The sequence below is a fragment of the Hyaena hyaena genome, unplaced genomic scaffold, assembly GCF_003009895.1.
Source record: "Hyaena hyaena isolate Hyena2069 unplaced genomic scaffold, ASM300989v1 scaffold_313, whole genome shotgun sequence".
NCBI classification, from domain to species: Eukaryota; Metazoa; Chordata; class Mammalia; order Carnivora; family Hyaenidae; genus Hyaena; species Hyaena hyaena.
In genome coordinates, this window is record NW_024080945.1 from 1,161,593 (window position 1) to 1,183,226 (window position 21,634).

General features: G+C 42.3%; 1 protein-coding gene across 2 annotated transcripts in view; it reads left to right on the forward strand.

Moving 5' to 3' along the window:
* The first annotated feature begins 12,875 nt into the window (after positions 1 to 12,875).
* Positions 12,876 to 21,634, forward strand: part of NUP153 (nucleoporin 153) — a 76,407-nt gene continuing 67,648 nt past the window's right edge. For both annotated transcript variants that reach the window (XM_039248581.1, XM_039248582.1), the window contains exon 1: positions 12,876 to 13,422. In XM_039248581.1, the coding sequence (XP_039104512.1) occupies positions 13,312 to 13,422 (111 nt within the window). In that variant the 5' untranslated portion in view covers positions 12,876 to 13,311. The remainder of the gene's footprint in view (positions 13,423 to 21,634) is intronic.

Sequence of the window (21,634 nt, forward strand, 5' to 3'; positions counted from 1 at the left end):
GAAATAATCTTCCAGCATCTTCCAAAAACCTAAGATCCTTAAGGGGATTAGATACATCGAAGAATTGTTGTTAGAGAGCTGGAAGGTAGGGGTGTTGAGGAGGGTGGAGCCACGCCTTGAAAAAGACTGGGGGAGGGGGGAGGGAAGAAGGGCACCTGGGTGACTCAGTCATTAAGCCTCTGAGTTTGGCTCAGGTCGTGATCTCACTATCAGGTGAGCTCCGGCCCCACTTTGGGTGAGCCCCGCTTCTCTCTCTCTGCCCCTTGCTCACTTGCACCCCGCTCTCTCTCAAAATAAATAAATAAATAAATAAAAGACTGAGAAAGATATTCTAGGCAGAGAGAATATTGGGGGGTGGGGAGGGAAGAAAAGAGGACACCTCTGTCCCCTCTAGAGGGACTGTGTTCCCTTCCCTGGGGGAGGGGCTCTGGGGAGACAGCAAAGCCTGAGCTAGTCTGGAAAACTCCACAGCAAAGCCCACCATGCTTCACTCCCCAAAGGCAGACCCCCAGCAGTGCAGTAAGGACCCAGTGGGGCCTTCAAGGGCTTCAGGAAGTGTTTGGAGCCTTAGTATGGCCCCGGGTGACACACATCCCTGAGGGGGACAGGGAAGAGCAAACACGTGAACTGGAGGGGCCAGAAGGCGGGGTGCCTGGGCAACCGTTTGCATGAACAGACAACATCAAGAAACAGTTGCGCCCCGCCCCCCCCCCCACAGCAGTATGTGAGCCCTGGAAACAGTTCTGGAAAAAGAGGGGGGCACAGTTAAGACTTGGCATGACTGACTTTGCTTCGCTCTCTCTGAAAAAATGGGGTTTTGAAACGGATTCTGTTGAATTCAGTATGCAGTTACATTTCTTGCATCCCTGAGCTGTGGACACGGGATTCGTGTGTGCTGCGCTAGATGCTAAGCAAGTAGATCATGGCGGCCTCCCGTGATTAGCCACTAACAGCTTGGAGCAGGTGCATGTGCTGGAGGGGAGGCTGCAATGTGCTTATACCTGGGCTTCTTACGATTCCAATCAGTAGCCAGCATGCCTTTTTTTTTTTTCCAGAGAGAGAGAGAGAGAGACAGCGTGAGCAAGGGAGGGTCAGAGAGAGAGGGAGACACAGAATCTGAAACAGGCTCCGGGCTCTGAGCTGTCAGCACAGAGCCTGACCCGGGGCTCGAACCCACCTAACCGTGAGATCATGACCTGAGCCAAAGTCGGACGCTTGACCGACTGAGCCACCCAGGCGCCCCCAGCATGTCTTAATTCCAAGCTGAAGATCAGGTAGAGAGTTGTAAGTCATTCTCTCTGATTCTAATTCAAGACATCTTGAAATAGAACCAAGAAGTAGGGTGGCCAGATTTAGAAAACAAGTGGTCCCATGCAATATTGGCAGTATTGGGGACATAATTTAAAAATTATTCATTCTTTTTCTGAAATTCAAATTTAACTGGGTGTCTTATATGTTGTCTGGCAACCCTGCAAAGGAGGGAACTCACTTAGAGGTGTCTGGGGTCCAATAAGACATCTGCCCAGGCACCCCAGTCTGGCTAGCAGAGGCCCAGTTGATTGCGGAAATCCCTGCTGAGAAGCAGCTGGACATACCTGTGTGAGACGAGGCAGCATGTCAGGGGGGCCAGCAGCTTCCCTAGACGTCTCCTGCCCCACTCCCTCCGTTCACCCTGCCGGTGGGTAGTTCTAGAACTCGTCTTGGTCTAATGAAGAAGGTACAGGTTTGGAAATCTGTTAGACCTGTGTTCAAAGCTCATCTCTGGTGTACGATTTTGAGGGCACTACTTAACCCTTCTCTTTTAGACTACTCTCCGTAAGACTTGTAAGGATGAAAGATAACGCACAGAAAGCACCCAGTGGGCTTCGCATAGTGCTCTCATTTCATGCACTTAGTTACTAAATATGAATGCAGGAGACTTTAGATCATATTCCTTAGTCTCTTCCTTGCTTCTAAAAGATGCTATTTCATGCCTGCATGAATTAACAAAATAACTACAGTCATTTGGGGACATACTTGTCCTGTTGCAACATTTGGCTGATGTGTCTCTGTCTGGAGTACACATTTCACAGTATCTTATTTTTTTAAAGATTTTATTTTTAAGTAATCTCCATACCCAACGCGGTGCTTGAAATAACAACACTGAGATCAAGAGTCACATGCTCTACCAACTAAGCCAGCCAGGCGCCCCCTACTATACCTTCTTTTAAGCCTTCTAGAATTTATTTACATCTAAAGAAAGGAAGGGCACCCTCAAATTGTACTCATATTCCCTGGATGAATGTCCTGATCACAATTCCACTGAGCCTGGGTTGCGGGAACAATGATGGTTTATAGGAAGATTCTACCTGCATGACAAGTTGTTTAAAATGGAGAACATCAACTTAAAGCCTTTCATATCATATATATTTCCCCAAGGACAATCTCTGCATAAGTGTATATTCAAAATACTTAAAAATAGGGGCATCTGGCTGGCTCAATTGGTTAAGTGTCCGACTTTGGCTCAGGTCATGATCTCACGGTTCGTGGGTTCGAGCCCTGCGTCAGGCTCTGTGCTGCCAGCTCAGAGCCTGGAGCCTGCTTTGGGTCCTGTGTCTCCCTCTCTCTCTGACCCTCCTCTGCTCATGCTGTCTCTCTCTCTCAGAAATAAATAAAACATAAAAAAAATAAACTAATAGTTCAACCATTTCTACTTGTCCCTAAATGGCAAGACATATGTCATCATCATGTTTCTCTCTGCAGAATATACGGCACAGGATAAAATAAATATTTGTTGAACAGTATCCCAAGGTTTTAAGTATAGATCTTTCTTCATCCCTTTACTTCACACTTCCTGTTTGGGAATAATCCCTGAGAAGACGCACCATCTTCATCTGATTGTGGAAAAGTGATTTTCTTCTGTTTCCCTCTGACACTACAATTAGTAGATGGTCTGCGATAAGTTGTATTGAAAAGGAAAAGAGGGAGATCAAAGGGGTTTTAACCCCAAAAGATTATTTTAACAAATTTTACTTTAAAGAATTTTTGAAACATGCAGAAAAAAATTCTGTAACATAAAAGTTGTTGAGGGATATACATATGGTGAAAACTTCTATGAATATGTCTTCATCCAATCAATAAACTCATCCAATTTGTGCCTGGTCCTCTGGATGTAAAATGTGAGGGAACCGAGAGGTGGCAATAAGGAGGGTCTTTTCTTTCAAATGTATTATTCATGAGTCCCCTTCATTATTTAGCGCGTTAGTAAGTGATACCCTGCACTCTGTATCTGTGAGGTATCAGTCATCTTTCCCTCATTTATCTTACAGCTTTTGAAGTTGGGTCAACAAGGAGCCAGTCTGGACTCAGAGGATTGACCGATGGAGGGAGAATGCACCAAAGGTGAGTTCAGGTCAGCTGTGGACCTGGCAGAAGTTTCCACCGAGTTTTTAGAAATGGCTAGTGTGACGCGTGGTCAGAATTTAACATGTGCTCCCTTTCTCGTCTCAGCCCTCCGTCTCCTCTCTTAGAGCGCTCCGTAAACGTGTCCCCTTTTTCTATCCGGCTCACACGGATAGGAAGTTATCGGTGAGCGTTGCTGACAAATCTAAGCAAATGATCTGACCTGTCTTGTTTAGATCTGACATAGAACCAGCCACTGGATTCCTCTTTTCTTTAGCCTGCAATTAAGACGGAGAGCTTCGAAGAACTGTTGTATTTCTTTTTTCCATCTCAGTTTTTAATGCTTTTCAAAGGATCCAGTTCTAAAGTTAGAGTTTGCTTGTAAACCCAGACCCAACCTAAGAGAAGGTAGGTGCTGGTACCCGAGGAAGCCTGGCTGCAAAGGGGAGGCCCAGAGGACGAGGAAGGAGTTAATACAGAGGCATATTCCCAGTGAAAATAGAAAAATGGCTTTTCCTTCCCAAATATCAAGTCCTAGCATTCTTGTATTATAGATTTGTCTCCTTACCACCCAGCAGGAGAGTGCTCCCGGATTGCAGTCGCTGCAGTTCTGCACGGGACCATCTAGCACGAGAGAGATGAGGGATCATACTCCGATGTTAGCAGGCATGAAGCTAAAATCATTGATCTCATTGCACTTCAGCTGCAAGGGACAGGCCTAAAAACAGGTGTTTCTTGTAGGAAGTGCTTATGAGTCACTGCTGACTCATAGCGGGGGCAAAATTTTATGACCAAGCAAGTGAAAAAGCTGGTTTAACTGTTACTAATTTAAAGCATCTAAGTTATGGCTTGGATTTAATTGTGGCTGGTGGAAGCTGTTTGGTGCTTGGTTCAGGCCTCTGCAAAGACTGATGGTCTGCTTTGATGTTTTAATTCTATGCATAGTGTACGTGCTAGAGCCTAAACCCTCACTTGAGAGGTCGTTTTCCCTCACTGGGGCGGGGGGCGGGGGGGAGGGGGTTGAGTAGGTTTGCTCCGTGGCTGCAGAGTTGCCTTAGTTTGGCATTACTGCCTATTTAATATTGAATGTAGAATAGTATAACTTCACTCCTATTTGCTTTGGAGAATATTCGGAAGCTTCTTTTTTTGGTTTCGAAGAACCGTAGTTTTGGTAGCTCATGATAATCTATTGTCTATATAATGGATCCAAACAAGGTGAGATATATTGAGGGCATCGGCCATGGGTTATAAATGCCGGCTTAAAATCATCTTGTTAACTAACCATTATGTCTGTTCAATCAGCCTGGGGTGATGGAGAATAAGGATGCATTCAATCCAGAATTTCATTTCAGGTAGTAGTCTTGCTCTCTTTGGAAAAAGATCCTAATGAAAAGAAAAAGAAAAAAATGCTTAATTTCATTTCTGCTCTCTTTGGAGTGAAATGAAAATCCACATGTTTTATAAGCTGCTGGTTCATCAACCAATTGTTTATTGTTGCAGATTAGTGAAAGATGGGAATTCCTAAGCCTGCTCTTGACAGAAACTTTGGATAACTGATTACATTGATGCCTTGATCCATAAATGTTCATATGAGCAAATGTATTTATACTTGGCCTTGAGGAAGGAAGGTGTACGTGAGCCTTTAAAAAAAATAAAATAAAAGTGATTTTTTTCTTGTAGTTCACAACTTTTAGGCCTTCCTCATTGTAATAGTAAATAACGCAATGTGTGTTGTGGAAAGAATACTTTTGATGACCAACTTCATAAAATCTTTAGACTAAAGGATCCCTTATTATTAATTTTTTTCCATTGGTAATTTTTGGAGAAAATGCTGCATCTGAATATTGTGTTGACTTCATAGCGCCTATTTAAGAGATCAAGCTACTGGAAGTAGGTAATCAACTTTATTGTTTTTGTGACTTGTCAAGTAGAAAGCTGTTATTTCTGTTGTTATAGTTTAGGAAAAGTGAAGTCTACAGATGTTACTCCAAGTGGCCTGACTTGCTTGCATTTTGGATTTGGATGCTCATCCGGTACCAAGAATATTTGCTCTTAGAGTCCATTCCTGCTTGCTTTTCTACCTCAACAATGATTTTGGGAGTGCTTCAGAAAGAGAAAAGTCCTAGCAATTCTAAGGAAGTAATCTGATATTTCTTTTCTCTGCTCATACCTTCTGGGATTATGAGATGCTTTATTCTACATCCATGTTTTTTGTTTCTCATGAGTTCAGTCTACAAAAAGAAAATTTGTACAGATAAGGATATTTGGGAATTAGCAGAGTGTTCTTTCTTTATTTTTTAAGGTTTATTAATTTATATTCAGAGCAGGAGAGGGGGGGCAGGGGCAGAGAGAGAGAGAGAGCCTCAAGCAAAGCCTGTGCCCTCAGCGCGGAGCCCAAAGCGGGGCTCGAACCCATGAGCCGTGAGGTCATGACCTGAGCAGAAACCAAGGGTGAGATGCTTAACCGATGGAGGCACCCAGGATCCCCAAAGTGTTCTTCAAATATCTATGCTCAAGTATATTTTATAACTAATGTTTAGGTTCAGACTCTTAACATACCAGATGTGCCTTATAAGTTCTGGTAGCATGGTTAATGTTTTTAAACAGTGCTTTTCAATTGCCATGGGCATACGAGTCACCTGGATATCTTGTTAAAATGCAGATTCTGATTGAGTAGACCTGGGATGGGCAGAGAACCTTTACAAGCTCCAGGACTGGTGCTCCTCGTCCTTGGCCAAAAGACACATTTCCACTGGTAGGTTGTGTCTTTTCTATGGTGGTGATGTGGACATTAGGGTTGTCAACATGTTAATTCATAGAACGCTCATGAAAAAAAAGTCTTAATGAGTTAGGGTCTGACAAATCCAAGCATTCTTTACAAATGCTTTTTAAAAATGAAAAGCTTTGGTACTTCGTGCAAGCGGGTTGAGTTTTGCAAACATTATAGTTTTACATAGCTTGCAACCTTAATGATGAGTTGATTTTTTTTAATGTAACTGATTAATTATACTTTAAAAAATGGAACAAAGCCCATAGATTTCTTATAGAGGATGAATTTACTGGCATATGTTTAAAATTTAGAATGCAGAATTTTGGGGGTGAATTATTAGGGTTAAGCTCAACTGGTTAATACACCACAATGCAGTAAACTGTAAGATAATTCAGTAAAATGGTGAAGTCTGATACACCATATGAACAGAGGTGGTTTTACTGTTTTGTACAGTGACATATACTAGAAATCACCATATAATAGGCCCTCAATAAATGTTTTTTAATATTTAGATTATATTTATAAATTGTTTATAACTATCCACTTCTTCCTTTAGCCTTGATCTGCCTATGTTTATATATGTTTATATAAACATATATATGTATATATGTTAGATATATATGTTTATTATATATGAACTATATGTTCATAGTTTATATTTGAAAATTAGACAAAAATGTTTAATCCTAGTTGACTCCTTAACTGTCTTAATTGTTAGGATGGGATGGGCCTTTTTGAATTTGGTTTTTATTGCATCCAATAAAACTTAATTTCTATTTAGGGGTGCCTGGGTGGCTCAGTCAGTTAAGCGTCCACTTCAGCTCAGCCCATGATCTTGTGGTCTATGAGTCTGAGCCCCGCGTCGGGCTCTGTGCTGACAGCTCAGAGCCTGGAGCCTGCTTCAGATTCTGTGTCCCCTCTCTCTCTGTCCCTCCCCCGCTCATGCTCTGTCTCTGTCTCTCTCTCGAAAATAAACATTAAAAACAATTTAAAAACCTGAATTTCTATTTAGAATTGATAAGTTTAAAATATGCCTTAAATTATAATGGAATATATGTAAACACATGTATGTCAAAGGCTAGTAATGCATTGACATCAATAGGAAGAGGAAAAATCTTGTACGACACGTTAGAATTAAGTGATATAGGTAGTTAATCAAAATTTGATTATATTAGTTAATTCATTTAGTTTTAAGTATTACTTTATCCCCTAAAGACCGAGGACACAGTAAGTTAATGAGAGCATAATGATGTACATCTTTAAATATCTTCTCAATGCTATGGCCCCTCTTCCTTAAAATACAAACAGACAAAAACCCAGTAACTTTTTAGAATCTCAACTCCATTTTGGATTTCTCTAGTTGAGACTGAAGTGTATAATGAATTAAAAACAAAAAAACTAGTTTCACCTTATTTTTCTATATAATGCTTGGTAATAATTATCAAATAAAATGTGTGTAGAAGATCATAGAGATCTGTCTAAAACTGCTCTCAATAAAATAATAATTTGCTTTAATAGATATCACAGCAGATACTTCATTTTTTGTTAAGATAAATGCACAATTTCTAACTTATCTTTTTTAAAATTTTTAATGTTTATTTTTGAGACCAAGAGAGACAGAGCATGAACAGGGGAGGGGCAGAGAGAGAGGGAGACAGAATCCTTAGCAGACTCCAGGCTCTGAGTTGTCAGCACAGAGCCCAACACGGGGCTGGAACCCACAAACTATGAGATCATGATCTGAGCCGAAGTTGGACGCTTAACTGACTGAGCCACCCAGGCGCCCCCGTAATTTCTAACTTCTTATACTGCTCATCTCTAAATACTCCTTTGGCCAGAATTGACTGCCTTTTGAAGAATATATAAAGGCTGTTTTTCAATCTAGGTTGGGCTTAGACTAAATTGCACTTCATGTGAAGTTAGTGGGTATTCCTTTCCTCTTAGAGAAGTATCAGCAGCCACATGGTAATTTATAATTGGCAGACAGTTACCATAATGTATGGGGGCCTGGCAGATAAAGAAGTTTCTTGGGGGCCAGGGTCCTAGCGGTCAGAGGCTTTTCAGTTACCATCTTTCACAGTATAACCAACCATTCTGTCTGAAAAAACTGGGTCCAGGTTTAAGAAAAGTGAAGTTGGGCCCATCTTTGTTGAAAACTTGGTTATTGGGAAGGAATTCTTGTCTTCTGTGTTTTGTGTGAGGTTCTGCCACTTGGTCTTGGATACGATTAGCTGTTAATTTTTTTCTCCTTATCCGTCACACTATTCTTTTGTTTCCGTGATATACGTTGAATTCCATTGGTCTTGCTAATGTGGCTTCTCTCTGAATTTGGAAGCCTGATGTACAGTATCCCTTCCACTCAGGTGGCCCTGCTGATGTGCTCTTCACTCCCAGCCTCCAATCCTACTGCATATGCACACGTCCCCACGCCACAACGGGGGTCCTTGCGTTCCCAGATGATCCAAGCCAGATGTATGTGCCTAGTCTTCCCAATGGTATCATATCATAAAGTTGGCAAATGTCCATTCTCACTATGCAGTGAGGCAGAACCAGTATCTAAACATTTAAGTCAGTATGGTGGCCATCAGAGAGAGAGAGATGTTTCTAAAATACGCCATTTTCCGTTAAGGTGAAAAATCACCTTAACTTTTAAGTGGTAGAAAGGTTTCTACAAAATTGAGAGAGTGAGAGCAAGAGCATGGGCTTTGGAGTTAGGAGGAGGAGAAATCATTCACATACGGACTCTGCCATTATTCTGAAATCATTTTTAAAATTATTTTTTTACCCCCTCAATGCCCAGTTTGCTTATTTGTAAAATGAGGATAATAGTTCCTCTAAGGATGGTTAGGATTACACGAGAATCTCTCTGTAACATTATCATAGGGATTTGTTCATGATACTCTTGAATGCTTTATCAGGAATAAATAAATGGGTTTGGGAAGTAATTAATGTGTTATGCAGTATAGAAAACAAATACATGCAAGCCGGGGAAGATTATATGAAGCAGCTTAGTTGTGTCCGTCAGTGTATTATTGCAATAAAATAGGAACAGTTGACATCGGTATGATTAGCTGTGGTTCATACAAAGTGAGTGCTCTGTGTCTGCACTGTTCTGTGTGGTCAGGATATAGAAATGAGGGGAAAAATTTTTTTGTCTTCATGGAGTTTGAAACCCACATAGGGAGGAGTGAGTTTGTCTTAAAATGCCCTCAATGAAACCACTCAAAACTTAAGACCACTTTGGCTCGCCTGGGTGGCTCAGTTGGTTAAGCATCCGACTTTGGCTCAGGTCATGATCTCACGGTTCGTGGGTTCGAGCCCCGCATCGGGCTCTGTGCTGACAGCTAGCTCAGAGCCTGGAGCCTGCTTCAGATTCTGTGTCTCCCTCTCTCTCTGACCCTCCCCTGCTCATGCTCTCTCTCAGAAATAAATAAAACATTAAAAAACAAACAAACTTAAGACTTCTTCTCAGAGCCACTGCAGTTTTGTCGAGGGCTACAGACTGATGGGAAGAGAAGTTAAAATAAGAAGGAAAAGGATGAATACAGAGGATAGCTAGTTCATAACACATCATTTATTAAGTGATACAGTCCAATTCTGTGAACTACAGAACCTTATTGGGTTTATCGGTATTCAATTCATCATCTATAGAAATTGATTAATTATAAGTTCTAAATAACAATTATTCCCTTCCTCAAAAGCTGGTTGACTGCCCATATGGTTGGAATGATTTCAGGAATCCCTATTACTGTCTGTTCCATGTCATTTGATACTTTTTTCCAATTTATTTTTTTGATACTTTTTTCCAATTTATCTATAGTCTAATCTCTTAGAGAAATGTTCAAGAATTATTTGTATGTTTGAATGCAGGCAGATTCTTTAAATAACTTTATTATAATCCATTCTATGACTAGTAATTCCTAACTGAAGAATGAGTCCTGGACCAAAAATGCATGAGGAACTCTAGGTTTGGTGATTTGTCTCTCCAAACTGAATTTCAACCCAGAAACAATGTTATTTTCAAATCCCAGACTGTGCACAAGAAGTTACTTCAACCCACGGGGAGGCTGATACTATTTCAGGGTAAAATTAGGCTGTAGGAAGTTTTGAATGTGAATTCTTCTTGCCTTTTATTTCTTCTCTGCTGTCAAGTCTGGTAACGTTTCCAATAACTCAGTAACACAAATGTGGGAATAATGTATTATTTTCCCCTTAAACACTGTTTTATGTCAAAGGAGTAACTGTAAAATGGGTTAAATGATGGAGATCAAGTCTATGGGGTGTGTGTGTGTGTGTGTGTGTGTGGATTTTTCCATACTTTCTTAAATCTTACCACTTTTCTATTCTAAAGTTTCATCTTAGCTTGGCCCCGCTCTCTGCACGTCCCTTTCAAAGCTTGGATATGAAGGCTGTCCCATGCACACATGAAATAACAAGCCTCTTCAAAGGGATGATTTTTGAGTCCCAGCCTGCTCACTCTCCCTGTGCTGGAAATTCTGAGTCTGGTAGAGTGAAAAGGGAAAATGAGATATGACTACAGTTCAATCTTCTATATATGCAGCCCAGTGAAAGATTCAGGTGCAGACTTTCCCTGACTGAGCTTATTAGGGACTACTCGACTCTGCTTGTCAAATACCTAGTTAATAACTGTGAAAGAGAAACAATTGTATTTAAGAAGGATGAGGCGCTTCCGGGGAAGGAGCGTGTATACCTGAAGAGTCTAGTGGGGAGTTAGTGGTAGAGCCTGGCATGCATGCAGGAGAACCAGGAAACAGAAGAGGAAGTAGATTAATTTTGTTTGTCATATTGGCAACTTTTTACAGTCTTGGTGATTATGGTCAGAGGTGCCACTGAGAGCCATTGGCTCTATAAACCAATGCCTGATACAGCCTGTTTCTTTAGGTGCTGAAAGGTACTACAAAATCCAAGGTACTGTAAGTTGGCTTTCACAATTTGACTTACGTGATTTTTTAGGGTGACTTGAATTGTGCAGTTTCGTGATGGAAATGGTATGAACGTTCTAGAGTTAATTTGTATTTGATAGCTGGATATTACATGCTTTCTATAAGTAGTTATTATGAGCTATATATATATTAATCCTTTCATTAGAACCATCAACCTGTTGAGGTAAATATTCACTCTATTTGCAGATGAGGAAACTGAAGCTTAGAAAGAGGATCAGTAACTCCTCCAAGGCTACACAGCTAGTAAGTGATAGATTTGAAATTAAGTCTGACTCTAAAACTTACCACCTTTAAGATCAATTCTCTCAAGTGCAACACTAAATCTGTTTTTTTTTTTTGGTTTTTGTTTTTTGTTTGTTTGTTTTACAGCAGATTTTCCCCCCTACTCATTTGTTTACTTGTCTCCACTCAGAAAGTTGGGTTATAGTTGTGGCTTTGGGTTCCTTGGGGCTGAGTGTCTCCAAACACGCCACCTGAATGCTCTGAACCCTGTCTGGTGGGCTGAATATGGGGGCTGGACCACATGACCAAAAAGCCCGTTCTTTCTTTTTCTTTCTCTTTTTCTTTCCTTCCTTCCTCCTCTCCTCTCCCCACCCTCCCCCTAGCCCTCTCCTTTTTTAAATGTTTATTTCTGTGTGTGAGAGAGAGAGAGCGCGCGAGTGAGCGTGAGCACAATTAGGGGAGGGGCAGAGGGAGGGAGACACAAAATCTGAAGCAGGTCCAGGCTCTGAGCAGACAGCACAGAGCCACATGGGGGATGCCAGGCTGGAACTCAAGAACTGCGAGACCGTGACCTCAGCCAAAGTGCGAGGCCTAACTCACTGGGCCACCCAGGCACCCCCAACAAGCTCTTTCTAACCATCGGTTCCTATAATCTCTATTCTTTGTGGGTTCAGCCTTTGATCCTAGCTCATTTGCTCCCTTTCCTAAATATAATGCGTTCTATTTAGAGCAATATATACTTTTATTACTGGTAACCTACCACTTACGTCTAATGTGAGCTGCCTGCTTATGGGTGATAATTGTAACCATTTATTGCAGTTCTTGTCTACCAGGACAGATACTACAGATACGATCACAACAGCTCTATAAGGCGGATTTCATAGTTCCCATTTTAGGGAGGAAGAAGCCAAGGCTCAGAAAGTTTTGACTTCTGCAAGGTCAAGCTAGAGAGCGGTGGAGCCAGAATTCTAGTCCTTGTGTTTGACAGCAAAGCCCTGACGTGTTAATGGCACACTAATGAAACCGTATACATTTTAAAATTCTGCTGTAGGCTTAAAGATCAGGAACATTGTATTTTCGACCATTTAAAAAAATTTTTTTTTAAATATGATCAGCTCCTGTCTCCGATTTTACTCTGTTGACTTTCTACCCGCTGCCCCAACCGATGGGGAAGCAGAATGAAAAGAGGCGGTTGTTTTTACGTTAAATGCCTCTGTCCAGGTGTAAATTTACAGCTCGGAGCAATGAAAAGGACGGAGCCCGCGGCTTTGCGCCTCTGCGGCGACCTGCGGCTCCGCTCCCGCGTCGTCCCGTCGCTCCTCCGCGGGACTACGCTTCCCGGCGTGCCGCGCGGCCGAGAGCGCGGGCTCGGCGGGCCCTCCCTTCCTCTTCGCCTATCATTCGGTCGCAGAGTGATGATGCAAACGCGTCGGGCGCCGACGAGTGACGGCGCTCTGGCTCGCGACCGCGGCGGCGGCCTTAGCAGCGGCAATAGGCGCAATAGCGGCGGCGACTGCAGGGACGACGACGACGGCGGGGCGGGCGCTGTGCGCAGAGGGGAGGGGTAGGCGGGCGGCGCCGGCGGCTTCAACTGCGGCAGCTACGGCTAGGGCGGCGAAAGAATCCCCATCAGCCGGCGGTCGAGTTAGGCCCAAGCGGCGCCCGGAGCGGCTCGCGTTGTCCTCGGCGGGGGATCTCCATAGAGACCGTGACACACACAGAGGCGGGGGTCCTCGGGAGGCTGCCGGACCGGAGCCAGCTCCTCGGCCTCTGTCGCCGCCGCCGCCTTGCCTGCTGCCAGCGCGCATTTTCTCTCCACTCCTGCTCGAACGGTCGCGGCTCCTGGGGTGCCCGTGCCCTGCTGTGTGGGCAGCGAAGGCGGACTTTTGGGCTGGGGCCGGGCGGGGGGGGGGGCTCTGAGGCCTCCACCTCTGCCTTGCCCGCCCCGAAGCGGGAAGCGGCGGAGGCTCCGCCATGGCCTCGGGAGCCGGAGGAATCGGAGGGGGCGGTGGCGGCAAGATCCGGACGCGGCGGTGCCACCAGGGGCCAATTAAGCCTTACCAGCAGGGGCGACAGCAGCACCAGGTAGGGGACCCTGACGCGGCGGTGTGACGGCGGGTCGGGACCTGGCGGCGAGGGGCCCTGGTGCCCCACGTGGAGCGGACGCTGGGGCCTGAGGGAAGGCCCGGGCCCGGCGGCGGGCTCTCGGGCCGCCGGGGTGGCGACGGGAAGTGGGCTGCGCCAGGCCCGTCTCTGCGGCGCACACGTGTGGTTCGGGCCGCCTCTGCGCGATCGTGGGGGCCGGGGGCTTCCCCAGACAGGCGCAGGGCGGGAACGGAGATCCCAGGCCCACGTTGCGCGCATTTCTTTCGGTTTTGGCGGGGATCGGGGGGTGTGAGGTTATTACTCACGTCCTCTCGAGGGAGAAAGGGAAAGATGTGGCTGGAGGCCCGTGCGCTGGCCGTTTGCTAGTCTCCCGCGTTTCAGCTTGTGTGGGGAGGGGGCTGTCCCAGGCACCCGGGGGTGGGGACGGGGCGCTGTTACACCGAAAGTGGAATAACTTTGTTTCATGCTATTTATTAATTAATTCCGCGGCTCCCCTGCCGGTGTCCTTCTTCCATCTGAGAGCATCCGCTTGGACTTTTTTTTTTTTTTTTCCCTTCTCCATAACCGGGTTATAGTTACCTGGGCCCTGGGGCATTTTGAAAGTCCCTCTCCACCCTTACGTCTTTTCTCCGCTGCGAGACTCTTTCCTCCCCTCTTCTGTCCACCCCCCCCCCCCGCCCCATTTTATTTTGGAGGCCAGAATTGGCTGTTACGTACAGTTGACCGGGACTCCAGTTCTGACCTCATGCACGAAATCTTTTAATATTACGGGGCGTATTCTAGAAGTTTAGGTACTTTTGACACCCAGGAATGTTGGTGGTGGTCTTCTGATTAACCACCTTGTGCACTCAATAGGTGTTTGAAATTATGAAAAGGAGTTTATCCTAATTGTAAATGAGACATTGGATTTTGAGAAAATATGACTTAAACCAAACTTGTTTATTATGGGAATGGAGTAGGAAAATGTTAAAAAAAGAAGTATTTTAATAAAAGTCATTTATAAAACTTGGCAGTGAGGCTAAGGTGCAGGTAAGTGTGTGTCTTAAGGTTGTTAAAAGTATGGCAAAAGGGTCTGATAACTTGTGGCATCCTGTTAAAGGTACAATTCCTAGATTGCTTTATTCTGGATGGTGATGGTATTGAGTAATTTAACATGTTTGGTGATCATGTTAAATTGTATCATTAAAAAACAATTTAAAAGTAAAATTTGGGGGAAATATTTTAATAGTAAAAATTGTGGGTTATAGTATTAAGTAGCTAATGGTTAGAAGTCTTAACATTACTTTTACCTCCCACTAGGTTTCCCCCAGATGTATACAGAAAAAGCCAGTTTTTAGATTTCTTTGTGAGAAACAGAGGCACTTGCAGGCAAACTTAAGATTAGAATTCAGGTCACATGCCTGGCTATTTAACCTAATCTTTTGGTAGGATGGAAGTTAGACACAAATGCTTTCTGTTTCTCTTGAAGAATAAATGTCTTTGAGTGCTTAGATCTTCTTACAAGAAAGTTACTACATAAAAAATGAGATGTTTTAAGTACAAGTATTGGATGATCTGGACAGAGTTTAGAAAGGAGCTGATATATTCCAGGTGGCAGAAGTCACAATCACAGCTTATATTTAAATGGACTTAACATAAACTAATTTGGGGGACATGGTGCTTTAACAGCATAATACCTATCATCCAGATCGTCTTAGAGCGGATGTGATTTTAGGCCATGTAGTTTTGTTTTAGATTTTGATAATTTATCATTTCCCTGTATGTAAAGTAATGCCAGCTTTTTGCCCTACCCATTAAAATTTTTTTTTAATCTTTATTTATATTTGAGAGAGAGAGAAGGAGAGAGCATGCCAAAGCATGAGTGGGGGAGGGGCAGGGAGAGAAGGAGAAACAGAATCAGAAGCAGGCTCCAGGCTCTGAGGTGTCAACACAGAGCCTGATGCAGGGCTCTAACTCACAAGCTGGGAGATCATGACCTGAGCCGACGTCCGATGCTTAATCGACTGAGCCACCCAGGCTCCCCTTGCTCTAGCCATTTAATTGAAAAAGAAAATACATACTAGCGTTTGGATTGGGATTAAAGGTGTTTGGGGGTTTCTTGGTCAACACTGCAGGTGTTAGTTGATATTGGCAGAAAGTACCAAAGAAAAGTATGCAGGAGTATACAAGAAATGCTCACTTAAAAAGATCTTAAAATAAAAACTGTCCTTAGTTCTTGCTGGAACTTTCATGGACTTGTAGACTGCCTGCTAGCTGTCTGCTGTCTTAGGTTGTCACCTCTATGTTTTGCAGCAGCTGCTGAGTCATCATGAATAGCAAGGAGCTTCATGACATGGCATGTTTCATACTAATGTTATTTGATTAAATGTCCACGGATTTCTGGGCACAAATGAAGTTTTTGGTTGTGTGGTAGAGGGTTGGAATAAGAACGCGAGGTCTGGCACTGTTAGTTCATGGCCGTGTGCCATCGCCTGGCAGGCCCATTAGCTTGTGCGGTCATGCAGTACCTGCAGCTTTTGCGTGTGTTGGTCTGACTTGTAATTTCCTGTTTTGACTTCCGGGTTAGTTCTGCTGAGATACATCTGAAGATTATATTTTTTCCTTTTAACTTCTGATCTTTAAAATGCCATCTTGCTTGAAGTTTGGAGACAGAAATCCGTTGTCTGACTCAACTAACTGAAGGGTAGTAACTTAAAGAATTGTAGAAGCAAAAATGAAGAACAGCCCTGAATAATGTAAGTCGATCATTTTCACTTGCCTTCTGTCCTCCCCCTTCACTCAGCCCAGATGCATTAAGGAAATGGTGTCAATTTTTCTAGTTGGGAGTGAGCAGGTCCCTAAAAGAAGATGTGGTTAGCTCTTGTCACCTCGTCAGTCTCCTTTCCTACTTCTTGTGCAGATCGTCAGGCCCAGGACGTCCGCTCTGGAGAGATCAAGTTTTTCTTAGTAGTAACCACGAAAAACAGGAGCCCATGGGCAAACCCGAACCTTGTCTCTGGAAGAATGTACTGCCACCTTCTGGTGAGAGGGAACTACTTAATTTTGCCCTTTTCTTCCGGAGGTGTGCTTTAGAGTTTTTGTCTTCTGGTTTGGAGCTGTGGGAAGCTACTCATTTTATCCAGCTGGATATAGCTTGTCTTCCAACAAGTTTTTGCATTTAGCTATTTTAGAAAAAGGAGGGGACCCCTTTATTTATTTAGTAGCTTAAATCAGGAGTCTGCAAACTTTTTTTTGTAAAGGGCCAAACAGTAAGTGTTTTAGGCTTTGTTGCCACAAGTTGTTTGTTTTTGTTTTTACAACCCTTTAAAAAAATGTAAAAATCATTCTTAGCCTGGGGCTTGTATAAAAACAGCCCGAGAGCTGAATTTGGCCCACAGACCATGCTTGGTTCATGTGATTCTTTAGTGATTTTTTTGTTTGATAGTTTCTGTATGATACTTTATCCCAGGTATGCCCCACTTCCTCCCAAGTATGTCCTACTTGGGATCTGATGGCTAAAGAATATTCTCAGTTTTGAAAAGGAAGGATATTTCGACATTGAATACTTATTATAGAATGCACTAAGTAGTTTTGACTTTAATTTTATCTTTACTGCTTTATCTTAGATGTTAAATACTATCAGTGGAAACAGAACTGGAAATAGTTGATAGGGAAAAAATGTACTCTAATGGAATCAGAGCATCTGGGTTTGAATCCTGTTCTGCCAGGATTTGGACAGGTTATTTAAATTCTCTCTGCTTAGTTTATGCATCTGTAAGGTGAAAATTGTTGTGAGGGTTAAATGAGATGAGTAAAGCTCTTAGAGCAGGGCCTGGCATATATAAGGACTCATTTGAAATTGTTGTGATTAAATACAGCCTTTTTTTTAAAAGATTTATTTATTTCTGAGAGAGAGAGCAAGCAGGGGAGGGGTAGAGAGAAAGGGGACAGAGAATCCCAAGCAGGTTCTGCACTGTTGGCGCAGAGCCCAATGTGGGACTGGATCCCAGAAACAGTGAGATAATGACCTGAGCCAGAAGGAAGAGTGGGGCTCTCAATCCACTGAGCCACCCAGGTGCCCCTAAACACACCCTTTTGATTTAAGCGTTTGTCTTTCAATTTTGCTGCCTTTTAGTAGGCAGTAGGGTTTTTTCCTTTATGTACCCAAGCTCAATCTTTTATAGGCTTTTATTGGATTTAGGGACTTGTTTACTAGGTGATGATGCCAAACTTAAACTTACCTTTTGAGTACTTATTTTTGAACATATTGTCTTCATAGAAATGCCAGTTATTTAAGTGCGTAGGAGAATAAACCTAAGTATTAAGTTGTTTAGTGCATAGTAGGTTTTTGTTTGTGATGAGAGGCCCTTCTGTGTGATATTTTATCAATTCACTTACCAGTGTTTTTAATAAGATAAATGACAGCAAAGCCCAGGGGTTATCTCCATATCCTAGAAAGTCTCTCGATGAGGCAGTTATTTATTAGTTTGAAGTAAAATGAAGACTTTGGTCTGATGTTACTAATTAAAACCATTTTCTTTAGGCACAGAATGTTATTAGGAAGATGTAATGACCTTGTGTTTTTCAAAAATGGTTTTATTTGTAGCTACTTAGCTTATGGTCCTGGTTGTAATATATTTTTAAGATTCTTCTGTGTTGGGTGGCCTGATTTAAAGTCTTGCCACAAGATACAATTTACTCTGTTTGCTATCAGAAACAGGATGGTAGAATGCCTTTCCTGTGTATAGATGTTTCAGTTTGATTTTGCTTATCTTTTTCATAGTGTGATTTAAGAAATAAACTCTTAAATCCCGTTTTCAAATAGATTATTTAAGAAAAGTGACAATATCTTGTACATAACTTTTAGTGAGTTAAACTCCTTTGGTCTTTATTGGGTCTTCTATGGCTAGTTTGAAAGATCTTTTAGGGATTCCTTTTCTTGTTCTTGTTTGATTACTGTTAATTATCTATTAATGCCGCCTCTCTAATGTGGATAACTAAAAATAAGAGACTATGCCAGGTCATATTTCTCCTTGCTGCATAAGAGCAGACCTTTGAAGGAGGATGAAATTTGTGGCCAATTGTAGTTAAAAATTTTTTTTAGTCAGAATAATTTTTATGCTCATGTTTTTTTTGGCTTCATCTCTTGAAGTTGAGAAGAGAAATGAAAAGTGTGGATTTTAAGTGGCTAGAAGGATTTGGACTGTGGATAGGGAAACCTTGGCTGCTGAATGACTATCTGTGGGTTGTAAAATGGGACAAATAACAGCTTAGATTTGAAGATTAAAATCAGGTTACTGAAACCAGATTCAGTATAACCACATTAGAGTTTGAACACTTCATTACTTTTTTTCCCACTCATGGAAATAACTGAGTGTTAAAGTTATAATAGAGAGGCATTGTTAAAATTTAGTATTGTTAGAATAGATACATTAAAAAACTGGAAATAACTGAAGGGTTGTAATGGCATCTAGATTTTTACCGTTTAGTGTTTCAGATGTTGATATTCTTTATTTATTTTTTTAACATTTATTTTTGAGAGATAGAGACAGAGTGCTAGTGGGGAAGGGACAGAGAGGGAGACACAGAATCCAAAGCAGGCTCCAGGCTCCGAGCTGTCAGCACAGAGCCCGATGCAGGGCTTGAACTCACGAACCATGAGATCATGACCTGGGCAGAAGTCAGATGCTTAACCGACAGAGCCACCCAGGTGCCCCATATAATTAGATATTCTTTAAGTTGTGTGGAGTCTTGGGTTCCTCAGCCCTTGTTCTTCATTTGGGCTCGGAGGGAGCAAGGGGGAAAACAGGGACACTATGAACTAAGACTTTCAAGAAAGTTTGGAAAAGAGAACCTGGTGACACAGGAAGGAGTTCAGTACCCTGAAAGAAAACTCCGTAAAAGTCAGCGACAAGTATTAGCAATAAAGGCTGAGCTGAAACCAAGAGTTGGACGTTTAACTGACTAAACCCCCCCCCCCCCCCCAAGGAGCCCCTGGCTAGTACTTCAAAACTCTTAAAACAAAAATTGCCGGGCAGGAAAGTATCTCTCCCACTCTGATAGAGTCCCTTAGCTCTGTATAGTCTCTCCACTTCTGTGCCGAATCAGATTTATATTTTCCCTAGCAGTTTCTAAAAACTCTAATATCTGATATTTGGTTATTAACTGTAAAGAAGTTGTTAAAAGAAGTCTTTAACAGTGGAAATAAAATAGATGCAAAGGTGGACTTTTATGTTTCCTCCTTGTTTGATTTTCAGAGTTGATAGTATAAGGTAGAGGTTGATAAAACTGGTATAATGATACGATAGTAATACTTGATAATGATATTCATGGACACAGGATGGTCTATTAGGTAAAACTTTATATTGTAGTTCAGCTTACAGGCCATTTAGGTTTACTATGGCCATAGTTGGGAACACAGTCTTTGAGTTTTAGATGATTTTAGTACCCTGGTTCTCAGGCTTTATTTAATTTGCATAAGGCTCACCTCCGGAGCTTGTGAAAGCACATTTGCATTTCTGACTTGCTCAGAGGTGACTCCAGTGCTGCTGGTTTGAAAACTGTAATTTGAGATCCATTGTCTTAGTCCTTTTCTAGTGACTAGATGTGTAAGCTGCAGAACAAGAGATTGCACATGGATTCTCACACATACACGTGCACACACACACGATTAAGGAGGAATTTTAAAAGATTTAAATAGTTACTTAAGGCTTACTAGATTTTGTATTCATTAATAAGTTTACCGGAAATTGAGAAGACATGTGCCGAGGACAGTACTATATTTAAGACTGCACTTTTTGTTCACTCGATCGTAGTTCATTAGAAGTTTGCATGGCTAGGCTTTTGCGTCTATAAAATACCTGTCCCATTTTGCTTCGCTGCTTTATTTTTGCTCATAGCATGGAATCTCCATATTATGTTTTCATATTTACTTGCCTGTCTCCCAAACTTAGAATGTAAGTTCCCAGAGAGCAGGGACTTGTGTTCTCGTTCCTTGCCTGACATGTAGCGTGCGATCTGTAAGTACTGATTGAATGAATTGAATGAACAAACTAATGTCTGCGTTTACCTGTATAAGTTGGATGACAGTCTCAAATACTTTACAGAGATAAAGATTGGATGTAACTTTTGAGTATTAGGAGTGCTTCCCCAAGTGCTGTGTGTGTGTGTGTGTGTATGTGTTCCTTTGTTGATAAGGCTATATGGACTTTTTCATTTTCATGTTCATTAGAAAAAAACCAAACAAGTAGCGTTGCTTTATCAGTTAGGGACACTGCAAGAAACCGTTCACTCCAGATGTTCAACTGAAATATCTTTAAGAGTCTACTTCGAGATATGTGGGTGGTTAAAAGAGGTAAATGCTGGAAACATCAGTAGTGGGAGGCTGCTCTCCTGAGGACTGGCAGGATTAAGGAAGAAATGGGGTACCTGGGGTGCAGGGGGGCCCACCTGGCTGGAGCTGCAGTTTTAGAGACGGGGCCCTTGATCAGAGAGAGAGCTCAAGAAAGACGTGTCTTCTCTCCATTCCATTAATACCTAGTATCCCCTAGTCTCTCATGGGCCATTCCTACCAGAAGCCAGTTTGGTGGGACAGTCCATCAAGAATGAGTGAGGGAAGAGCAAGTGAAGACCAGTACAGCTTCACATCTGTGATTGGATAGATTTTATTGTGTAGGAAGAGCTGAATTTATTTTGGAGAAATGAATGGATAGAAAGAAAACCATTAATAATAGAAGACATAACCATGGCTATACTTGGGGAATGACTGGGGACATAGTTCTAGAAATAAGTTGCATTATGTTCACAGTCCATTGTAAGATTTGTTTCTCTGATTAATTTTAAAATATCTTATGATAAATTTTAATTTTTCTGTGACTAGTGCTCCACATATGTTTTCTAGATAACTGTTCGGACAAGTATACGCACTCTTTATTCCCCTCTTAACAGAGACCTTTTCCCTAAAATGTATTGTAATTTCTTGAAACGCATCTAATTTCCTAATGTCTTTAACTGGAATGGTGGTTCTCAAACTGTAGCATACCTTAGACTTAGTTGGCAGGGTTTGTTAAAACGGGGGCCCTGCTTCTGAGTTTAGCGGGGCTGGGCAGGGCGTGAGGTGATGCTGACATTCCCAGTGAGGGGACCACACTTTGGGAACCACAAATACACTGAGCCTGATTTTTCTTGTTGCCTTCGGGGTCATTTACCCTAC